The following is a 12,282-nucleotide window of genomic DNA, read 5'->3' as shown; positions in this document are numbered from 1 at the left end:
ATGTTAAAGGATGTTCAGAGGAAATCTGAATATAAAGAAGATAATATTGGTAGTATTTTGATTGCAAAAGGAAGATTAGAATTCAAAAGGAACAAGTCCAACAAGAAGTGCTTCTTTCACTAAAAATTAGGTGCACTTAAGAGAAATCGTTTTGATTTGTTGGAACTACAAGGAGCTAGACTCAAAGCAGATGCCGACTTAGTAGTAGTGGTAGATTTGGGAGAAGGATGGACTGAATCGATGTTTTGTAAAATTTGGAATAAGGTGAAGTTTGTTAGATATTGGGAGAAGGATGGACTGAATCAGATGTTTTGTAAAATTTGGAATAAGGTGAAGTTTGTTAGATATTGGTCTAGATTTTTGTTAGTTGTTTCATTATACTTTCTTTAATTTCTTGTATAGCTTGTATTGCCATTGGTGTGTTGTTTTGTGTAGCCATTGTTATCAATAAATAAGAGCAATAGGCTGTAATAGGGAGTAAACGAATTCTTAAAAGAAATCTATTCATTTTGTTCTCCCGTACTTTTCTTACCTTTTTTTTTCTCTCTCTCTATTTCAAGGAGCACCATCTTCCTTCAAAAATTCCCAACACCTTTCAATATAATAAACATATTTTGATTTATAATCTCTCCCCCCCCCCCCCCCCCCCCCCCCCCCACCCCCCCCCCCCCCCCACAACCTAGCTATGCACAGTTTTGCCCATGCATGAGGATAAACAACAAAACATCTGATAGGGCAATTGCCCCCCCTTAGCCATACACAGTTCCACCGTTGCATGTGCATAAATAACATAACATATGAAATACTGCCCTAAGATATACAACAATTAAAACAAATGTTATTGAATTGATACATCACCAAAAATTGATACACGAGACATATCTAAGTTGAAAACTTTCAAGATTAAATTTGGGACATTCCAAACTCTAATGTCAACAAACTTAAAGTCAAACTGAACATATAGAAGGGACAAACCCAACAACACCCAAATCAATCGAATCCAAGCCCAAATAGGTCCAAATCAAGAGACTGAAGGACATTTTAAAGATTCAAAACATAAGTTGGATGATCAAATGATATTCAAATATAGCATGCTTGTAGTTATATTGAGTAGCTCATCAAGATGAATCTAAGATCGCTTAATTATGAAGTCATTTGAGCACATAAATGCTTGAAAAACTCTCTAACATTGAGGGGATCAATATGGGACCTCCGATGGAGCACTCCGAATTTGTCCTAGATCTTCCCATATTTACGAGGTATACCACTCTAAAAAATCTATAAATAGGCTCCCACTTTTCACATGAAGGGGGGCTTGGACCTTTGGCTAGAGAATGGATAGAGCTCTAAGGCTTCAAAAGCTCAAGCACCATTGGCGAAGCTACGTCAACCGTCATCGGACAAGTGGCCATCGACAACGACCGTGCTTCCACCCGATTGTTGATCGTTGATGGACTTCTACCCATCCGCCGACCATCATCGGCCCGGTCGCCAACCTCATCCAGACTTCCACTAGCCTGTTGACCGCCTCTGAGCTCCCACTAGACTAGACCTGTCAAAAACGGGTCACGGGTCGGGTTCGGGTCCAACCCGAAATTGACCCGACACTGTTCAACCCGACCCGACCCGACCCGCTTCGGGTCCGGGTCAACCCGACCCGACCCGCTTCGGGTATATTTAATTAAAATTTTTTATTTAATTCATTTTATTTAAATTTAAATCAAATTAAGGGTAGATTTACTTCAATTAATTTAAAATAAATCAAGATTAATTTAATTTGAGCAATAATATTTATAATTTTTTGAAATATTATTTACTTATTTCATAAAAATTCATTAAAATCCTCCAAAATTAATTAAAAACGGGTCAAACCAGGTCGATTTCGGGTATCCGGGTCAACCCGAACCCGACCCGGTTTTACAAACGGGTCGAAATCTCTAACCCGACCCGGTTCGGGTTCGGGTTGACCCGAACCCGAAATTTTCTGGTCGGGTTCGGGTCGGATTTTCGGGTCGGGTCAAATATTGACAGGTCTACACTAGACCATGGTTGGACCAGTACTGTTAGGCCACTGATCGCCGCCTGACTTTCTCTCGGCCACTAACCACTACCAGAATTCAACTTGATAATCATCGAAACACCGCCCGGTCGCCAACTGTCATCAAACTTATACCGGGCCACATATATCTGCTGGACTTCTATCCAATCGACAACTGCCATCGGACTCCCACTCGACCTTCGTCAAACCACCAACCAGCCGCCAACCACTATCGAACTTTCGTCCAACACTCCAAACTATTGTAATTTCACTGCCTTCAAATTAAGGGATGGGTCAACCTTTATAATTCAGTTAAATTTAATGTAACCTTTTCAGTAGGACAAGACCCTGTGGTTTTTCTCTCTTCGGATTTTCCACGTAAAATTTTTTTTGGTGTTTTTCTGATCTCTCTTCAATTATCTTTTTATGTGCCGGTTAACAGTATATCATTAAAATGAAAAATTCACTCACTCTACTGATGCGAATATTGATATAGTCCGCAACATGAGTAAATTCAATAAGTTAATAAATTTTCTTTATCTCTTAAAATAATATAAATTTTATTCGATACAGCCTTTGAGCAATGAAAGAATTCAAGAATCATTATTTTCCTCAAAATTTCAATAATAAATAGGTACGATATTTTTTATCTAAATTTATTTGAATATGCTCTATTGTCAGCACTTAATATAAATATTCAAAACATTTAAGTTACAAAGAGGTTATTTTTACCAAAAATTCAAAAAAAATGGATTCAAGCAATGCAAGATGAATATTATTAAACCCTAAAGGGGAACCCAATTAATATAAGATTAAATCAATTGCAAGAGGTTACACTCAAAAGAAAGGTGTGGATTACATTGATATATTCTCCTCTGTTGTCAAACATTTTATCATAGGATAATATAAAATAATTAAAAAATATAACTCTAATGTTTAAAATAAAATGAGTGATGAATGGTTTTATGTTGAATGCTCAAAGATTTATTTTAATTATGGTCTGAATAAAACATTGAAGATTTTAGTTATAATGAATCGGATTTCATTATAATTTATTAATCTTCATTCATGGTGATTATAAGAATAGGCATTGTTGACTGATATTTAAGCTTCGTTTGAAACGGTTTTTTTATTGCTTCTTAAAGCAGCTTTTGAGTACAAAAATTTTAATTTTTGTACTAAAAAGTTATTTTAAGAAGCAATAATAAAGCCGTCCTTAGCGATAGCGAAACCTTAAGGTTTCATTTGGAACAACTTTTTATTACTTTCTAAAATAATTTTTTAGCACAAAAATTTTTAATTCAAGAAAATTTTTAACTAAAAAATTTAGAAAGCATTGAGAAAGTTGTCCCAAACGAAACCTAGTTTACACGAATCATGACACAATTGGTCGACTATGGTCTTTGTGGGGATCAATATTTGACATATCAACTTTGGTTCTCTTTTTTTTGCAAATAATTGAAGGTTCAATGATAGGTGGTGAAGTGAATGGTTACATGTTTGGGTTGAATTTGTAAATTTGATTATAAGAAAATCTAAAAATAGATTGAACGACATGAATTAATGACATAAATATAGGGGATATTAACAAGCAAAGGAGTTTCAGAGATATGCCCAGTGAAGGTATATTTGTAAAACTAAAATCAAGTACTCAAGGAGGAGTGATGGAGTTCCATCTAATTTAGGGGCTGTTTGGTTGCCTGAATTAGGAGGGTAAAGTAAAAGAAATACACGTATTTTCTAAATTCCGCTGTTTGGTTAATTTTAAGCGGAACAAAAGAAAAACCACTGAAGTATTAGTCGTGTATTATCGGAGGCGGATCCCGCGACTTCAAAAGCCGCTCAAAACGAACGGGTTTGAAATTCTTCGCTGGAGAACGAGCCTCGTGCCATCCCTTATGAGAAGATTGCGAAGAGCGAAGTCGAACAGCCAAGAGGGAGCCGAAGTCGAATAGCAACGAAGAAAAGGAAGGAGCGATCCGTGCTGTCTATCTTGCTCGAGAGCGAATGAACGAAGTCGAACGACGACAAGGAAGCCGAGAAGCGACGGTGCAATCTATGCACACCCTGCGAATCAACGAAAACGAACAGCAACGACGAAAAGGAGAAGATGAAAGGCGAACCCCAGGTCGGCTTCCTGGGTTGGATGAGTTCGGACCATTCATGTCGTTTTTACCCTCGTTGGCCATTCATGTCGCTGGGGTTCGCTTTGCTTTGCTCTCTTCGCCGCATCTTTTTCTATCTAATCTTGGAGACGATTTCGATCCCGGCGGCGACCTCCATGGAGAGCTCTAACCCTGTAGTGGAGAACGGTGGCGACACATCCTACGAGAAGCTCGAAAGCATGGCGACGTGGGTCGTCTCGAGCATCTCATCCGCTTTCTTCGCCTCTCTCGATTGCTTCTTCTGCATCAACCTGTCCACCAGCGACCTCGATGAAGATATCGAGGAAGAAGCCAAGGATCTTCCTCTTGTTCACTCCGCACAGAACTCCTCTGATTATCGCAGTGACGAACCAAGCTTCGTCACCAATTTCACTTCTGAATGGGCCCCGACCTCTGATTAATTACCGGAGGGAGCTTCACTTCCCCTCCTCGTTGTATTGATAGCTGAATTTAGAGATTTCACAATTTGACTGAAAGTAACTGTTTGTGAGATTATTAATAGCTGATTGCTAACAAGGATTTCAGGATTAATGAGCATTTGATCATTAAATTTCAATGAAATAGCTAGATATTGCCATCTGGATTTATAACATCTTGACTGAATTTAGAGATTTCACAATTTGACTGAAAGTCTATGTGGAGATTTAACAAATTCATCTGTTGTTGGATTAATTAACAATATTTGTTTATTTAATTAGCATTCTGATTAGTAGTATGATTACTTCACTAATTAGTTAGTTATGCTTATAAAAATCAGCAAAAGTATTCATTTTAACTAATGCTTATTATAAAAATTTAACAGCAATTCTCACAGTTATTTTTTTTTTTTTTGGATATTTAAACCAAGCAAATAACCTGTATTCCTCTGTATTCCTCTAGTGAATGAATAAAAATAACAAACGATACAATATTTTTCAATTCGAGAGGAAGAGACTGGTGATATGTTGCCCATAAAGTTGAAGCTATTGCTAATAAATTAAAAAAAGAAGACAAAACCATAAATTAGAAAGATTAATCCTCTCTCTCAGCTGTTCACTAATTGAATTAATCGTGCGCCTCACTGCTTCTTGTCTATTTTAAATTGATTGAAGTACATCTTAACTTAATTCTATTTAGGTTTAAATAAATTGAATTAAATAAAAAAAAATTATAACACCAAATAATACTAATTATTATAAATACACTTTTTATAAATATAATTATTTTAATATCTTTTTTTTGCAAATAATTGAAGGTTCAATGATAGGTGGTGAAGTGAATGGTTACATGTTTGGGTTGAATTTGTAAATTTGATTATAAGAAAATCTAAAAATAGATTGAACGACATGAATTAATGACATAAATATAGGGGATATTAACAAGCAAAGGAGTTTCAGAGATATGCCCAGTGAAGGTATATTTGTAAAACTAAAATCAAGTACTCAAGGAGGAGTGATGGAGTTCCATCTAATTTAAACAATGATGTCTGAAATACACCAAACTTTGATAAATGCAAGGAAGATTATATTATTTGAAGTACGACAACTTATGGAAGGTGCTATTTCTTGATTAATCATATCTAAGTCTTCATCTGTTCAGTCAAATATTTTTTTAGCTTTGAATACTTCAACGATTTTGAGAGAAATTATTACGTGCGGAGACCGGACATAGAAAATCATTTGGTTTTGTCTCCGTGAACAATAAAAGCGCAGTTTACAATGCGTTTATTGTTCATAGAGTTGGATTCTTAGAGATGTATATGTCACTAGTATTTGAATAGTGCTAATAGTGAGACAAAGGTTAAGGATTTGCTACTTTAGCCATTAGACTTGAGCAACAAATCTTTCTATAATAGTGTATTCTTCCTATGTAGTGGATAGAGGTACATAGTTTATTTTTTACTAGTCTAGGAAGCTAAGGATTGACCTATGAATTTATAATTTCCAATGGTATTTTTTTCTATCAATCTTACATCTTATAAAGTCTGAGTCTGAATATTTTATGATTTCAAATGAGGTACTTTATCTAGGGTACCAAATACCTAAATTTTGGGTGCCTAGAAGGTATCTAAGGATTATATTAATATTTGTCATATTTGATTTCATAGGATCTGCTTGAAATTTGGCATGAAGGTAAACAAAAACATAATGTCTGGTTGGTTAGCTGTCAAATATAAAAGTGATATTATTATATCCCTTTACTTCTTTTGTTCTACTAATTTTCCACTTGCATCTTTATCTAATTGAATAGTAGAGCTCATATGTGTATCAATTACTCTAACATTTTCCATGTCATATTTCTTTAGAATATCCTTGATATATTTATTTTGAATTAAAAAGTTCCATCATTGATTTGCTTTATACTAAAACTAAGGAAATAAGTGAACTCTCCCATCAAACTCATTTCTAATTATCTTCTTATGATTCTAAATAATTAATAAATAGATTTTCATCTAAGTAGATCATCTCCTACTTTATTAAGGAATAGGATGGTATCTACACTACCCTTAATAAAGGATCTATCTAGGAGAAAGTTGATAATCCTTTCATACCATGTTCTATGAGCTTGCTTAAATTTATATAATGCCTTTTCAATTTATAAATGATTGGCGGAGGTTAAATTTTCAAATGCAGGGGGTTTCTCTACATATATATCTTCCTTAAACATCACATTTGAAAAGGCACTCTTTACATCCAATTGGTAAGTCTTAAAACCTCTAAAGAAGCAAAGGCTAATAGCACTCTAATAGCTTCTAACTTAGCTACAAGAACAAAGGTCTCCTCAAAATCAATACTTTCTATTTGATTATACCCCTTAGTTACTAATATAGTTTGGGCCAAAGACTTTTGGATGCAGGAGAGATGATAGTGCTAAATGCTAAAAACATAGAGAAAAATGGCTTAGTTGGTGACAAAAGCGATGACTTATCAAGCAAATTAAAAAGATCACCAAAGAATAAGCATCAACAAAAGTGGAATAAAAATAAAAATGGTAAGAATATAAAGATTTCTCCTAATGTTGTTTGCTTTGGATGTAGGAAGCCTGGATATATGAAAAATTAGTGCCCTAATTTGAGAACTCTTCCTGTAAAAGAAAAGGGTAAAGCTAAGCAAATTGTAAAAGGGCGAATAATAAAAAATAAAAAATCTCTTGGGCAGACCTTGCTTTTGAATCATCAGACCAGGAGCAAGTTGATGTTTTTTGTTTGTGTGTTTATTTATGTATGTTTTTTTTGTTTTATGTGTTTTCTTTGGGTTTATTATTTTTTATTCTATCTTTTGTTTAAAATTTTAAATTTGTCTTTACTTTTTTTTTTGTGAAGTTCTATCTGATAAACACACACGTTCACTTTTCTATAAAGGAAAAACCTACCTCCTATTTTTCTTGAATTCTTATTTAAATTATGGTTGACTTCTCTAAAAATAGTCAAAGAAAGGAAACTCATGATTTTGTCTCTCTATCTCTTATCTTAAATATTTTATTTTTATTTTGATTCAAAATCTTCATAATATTATAAGTTGGATTTTGAAACTGATTTTTTTTTCTCCCTATATTTTGTTTATTGTATAGGGATCTTTTTTAAGTTGTTGAATCTACCTCATAATTTTCTTAATCAAGTAGTTTATTTTGTCAATAGAATGAGTTTACTTTTATTTTTAAAATTTCAAAAAGGTAGCATATAAAAAAAAGTGGCCAATAATGCCAAATCAAAAGTGCAATGATGCCAAAATTGTGAAAGATACACAAAGTTTATTAAAAACTAAAAGATCCACAAAGTGCGCCAAAAAACTAACAAGAGGCATAAAATGAGCCCACAAAAAGTAATGCTTACCTTTCTTGTACTTCTTAAAGCTTTAGAAAACTCTTGATATTTTTGATACTTGAGCTTAAAAATCATGATTCTTGATTCATCAATTTTTGCATTAATCTTCTATTAGATATGTTTTATGAAAGGAGTTTTGAAAAAATTAGTGTTTTTTTTTCTAATTTGTTCCTTGATTTAGATATTCGATTAAAATGTTTTTGAGCCTTTAAAAGAACTTGAGTTTGAATTAACAAATTTTAAATTTCTAACATTTCTAGGTTATGCATTGTCAATACATTCCTTATTGCGTTTTTGAATAAAATTAAGAGGTAACTTTTTTATTTTAAGAATATTTGATATTTTTTCTCAGTAGATCAGGGATCATTTTGTTTTTAATCATTTTTATTATTCTGATTATTTGTGCCCTTCATTTTTTTAATAATGTCAAAGGGGAGAACATACTGTAGTATTTGTATCCTTAAAAAAAAATAAAAATAACAAAAATTTTATCTTCCCCTATTTTTAAATTTTTATTCTAGTGAGGGGGAGATTAGGAGAGAATGTTTTCAATTTTGCAAATTCAACCAGTAATATTTACCATCATAAAAAAGGGTGAGATTATTGCAACTCGAGCTTATATATTTATGTTTTTTATGATAACAAATATTATGACTCACTTTCTGTTGTCTACTTGTATTTGAAATATATATTTATTTGTGTGTATACTAACTTTTCAGAATTACGATGCACCATTCAAGACTCAAGTTTTGGTAGAACATCTTTTATTTGTAATACATTGATATATTTTTAATTTCTTGAGTCAAGTCCTGTAAGGGAGTATGCTTGCTTGGTGACCATGCACACACACTTTCAGGGGAGTGAGATTTAGTCAAATCTAAAAGATCAAGTTTTAAACTAATCATACTGGTTGATTTTGGATCATCTAGGATGATCCTTTATGATCTTGGAAAACTGCCGCCAATGATAATTTAGGTAAGGTTTTAAGATTCAATTTTTGTTCTAATCATCCTGGACGATCTAGATCATCCTAGACGATCAAGACAATTCATTTCTAAATTGATCATGTGATTAGGGGATTAGTTATGGTTAAATTTTTCAATCCGATCATCCTGAACGATCTGTATATCATACAGGATGATGTTTGCCGACATACTTGATATTCTTAAATCATCCAAGATGAAATACCATAATTTTTCTTCTAATTATCCCAGACGATCCATAATTTTATCCTGGATGAGCTGTACAATTTTACACTAATCATCCTGGACTATCCTAATATCATCCGAGACTATCAGGTCAAATTCTACACATCGTACTAGACGATCCCGTGATTGTCCAGGAAAATTTTTGGCACCAAAATTGAGTTTTTTAGGATTTTTTGAAGCTCTCTTTTTAAGCACGTCATACGGGATGATCCTTCAATCATCCTGGACAATATGTGTCACCAAAATTTAGTTTCTAGGATTTTCTAAAGCCTTCTTTTAAGCGCATCCTACGGGATAATCTCGCGATCATCCTGGATGATAATGTCCGTTTGGTGCATTTCAGAGCCTTTTTTGAGCTCTTCTATTTAATCTTTTTCAAAGACTTTGAAAGCATCTTTGACATCCTTTGAAGCTTCATTTTTTTGAAGGAAACCTGAAGAGAGAACTTGAAAAGGAGAGAGGAAAGGGTGGAGTTTGAGAGAAGGAGAAGATCATTGGAGGGGGTTTCAAGGGAGTGTGGAGGGGGGTTCACACGGTTGCTCCGACAAGCTTGCACGTTAGTACCATTGAATTCAAGATTTATTTTGAGGGAAGTTTTGGGAAGAAGAAGATCTCTTTGGTGTCAAAGGATCCGACTACTCCGCCGCATCGGGAAAGGTGGAAGTGATTTTGTAAGGGCTTCTTCGCCTAGCTGTGGGGGCTAAAGGAGAGACACTGAGTTTAGTGCAATACTCAGAGGGTGCCTCCGAGGAGTGGACGTAGGTCAAGATTTGACCAAACCATTATAAATCTGGTGTGTTCTTTTTTTTATTATTTCTACACTTTATTTTTGGTTTGATTAACTGCTTGGGTGAACTCTCTGATTGATCTTTTTATTATTGATTTAATTTTTTTCCACTGTAAGATATAAAAAGATTTTTTCTTTTCTTTAAAGAATATTTAAATATCAATTCACCCTTACTCTTGGTTAGCCTCAGGACTAGTTCATAAGGGCTTAACATCACTAACAAACTTTCACAAGGCTGATTATACTAACTGGTCCAAATAAGTCTATGTTATAAGGTTCTTATGGTCTAGAAGTGAGGATGTCCTTAATAAAATAAAAAGAAGTTTTGATTTATTTTCTTTATTGGCATGCATCACAAAGGTGGTCATTAGAAAAATCTAGTTTGGGTATGCCTCTAACTAAGTCATTCTTGGTGATCTTCCTAAGAGTTTTCATGCTTGCATGATATAGTCACCTATGCCATAGTCAAGATTCATCAACAATAAATTTTAAACATAAATAATTGAATAGTCAACATAATTCAAATCAAGCATGTAAACATTATTAATTCTTTTTTCCTTCTAAGATGAATTTTTCAATTAAACTAATTAAACATTTAGTAGATAAAAATTTGATATCAAATCCTCTTTTACATAATTGGCTAATACTAAGCAGATTGTTTTCAAACTGTTTATTTATAAAACATTCTTAATCGTAAAATTTTTGGAATTGCCGATCGTACCAAGACCACCAAATTTATGGTGGTTTTATCTCATAGTGTAACTTTGCCTCATGTATTAGCCTCCAACATGATGAATTGCTTCATATCTCTAGTCATGTGTCATGGGCATCCGCGGTTTAAGTACCATATGCTCTCACTTGGCCTTCTATAAGATCACCCCTATAAAGTAAATCAAGGATTAGTTTTGGGAATCCAAGTGAGTTTTGATTCCACCTTATGATTTAAAGAATGAATTATACACATGTTATACTATTATGTACTTGACTTTGGCCTCCACACTAAATATGTTATGTGGTGCATCATTCAAGTGTGAGTAAAGTGTCCTAACATGCTACAGGAGTAACACTTAACACCTTGAAATAGATTTTCTAGTCTATGTGGGGTATGTGCATCTTCCTAGGGGTAAGAATTGATGCATGATGTGATGTTGGATTATACCCTTGTGTTAATGTAGGTGGCGATTTATTATTTTGGAGTACATCAATTTTTTGCTTTAAGAAACTCAATTACACTTTGAAAGCTTTAAACTTCATGTTTTAATGCATTCTCACTATGTTTTAGTTCATATGTGAGTGTTTCTAATTATTTGTATGATTATTCTAACTCAATATGCTTATATTTGAACAAATTATATGCACGAGTTAAATCAAGATGCTTCTTTTTGACTGCATCTAACTCATCAAGTAAGGAGAGGTGTTTTTCATCCAAAGTAATGTGCTAAACCCTAAGACTATCATGCTCTTTTTTTTTTTTTAATTTAGAAAACTTTAAATTTAAACTAGCATGCCTTATTTTTAACATTCTATATGCATCACAAATCTTTTTAAAAACTTTAAATATTCTTCACATAAAAGTTCACATGCCCCATCATCATCAGAGTGATCAAGACTATCATTTTCTATAAGGCAAATATTTGTTACCTCCTCCACTTCTTCAAATTCTAATGAGTATTAAGCGAAGTATGCCCAAAATGCCTTCTACATACTTTGCTTTCCCCTTTTAATTTTTGTCTTCTCCTCATCCTTCTTCTTGATAGGGTGAAATTTCAAGTTGGGGCACTCTGATTTTAAGTGTCCTGATTTCCTATATTCAAAATAAATAACATTAGAGGAAGCCTTTATATTTTTTACTAGTTTTACCTTTATTCTAATGCCAATGATGTCTTTGATTTCTCTTCAATAACTCTTGAATTGTTAGGTCATCAGCACTATATCATCATCCTTATCAGCTGAAGAGCTGTCATTTCCAAATTTATTAGCTTTCAATGCCACAAATTTGTCTTTCCTTTTATTACCTACATCCAAAAGTCTTTAACACACTCTTTGCTCAAAAGCATTTAGTGAGCCAAGTAGATTATCAATAGAATAAATATTTAAATCTTTAGATTCGCATATTATAGTGAGTTTGGCATCATTGTTACTAGGTAGAAAAAATAGAATTTTTTTGACCTTCTTAGAGTTTAATAGTTCTCTACCTAGAGCATACATGGATGTTACTATCTAGGAAAACCTATTATACATGTTCGATATACTCTCATTTAGTTTCATGTGAAAGAGTTCAT

At 33.4% G+C, this 12,282-nt stretch overlaps 1 protein-coding gene across 1 annotated transcript; it reads left to right on the top strand.

The window, feature by feature from the left end:
• Positions 1-3,772: 3,772 nt before the first annotated feature.
• LOC110094684 lies at positions 3,773-4,833 on the top strand. Its single transcript, XM_020819973.2, has one exon. The coding sequence runs from the start codon at positions 4,149-4,151 to the stop codon at positions 4,602-4,604; it is 456 nt and encodes a 151-aa protein (XP_020675632.1). The 5' UTR covers positions 3,773-4,148; the 3' UTR covers positions 4,605-4,833.
• Positions 4,834-12,282: the final 7,449 nt, after the last annotated feature.

Source organism: Dendrobium catenatum, unplaced genomic scaffold (assembly GCF_001605985.2).
Source record: "Dendrobium catenatum unplaced genomic scaffold, ASM160598v2 fragScaff_scaffold_932, whole genome shotgun sequence".
NCBI lineage: Eukaryota > Viridiplantae > Streptophyta > Magnoliopsida > Asparagales > Orchidaceae > Dendrobium > Dendrobium catenatum.
Note: the sequence above shows the minus strand (reverse complement) of the source record. Positions and strands in the feature narration are given on the sequence as shown.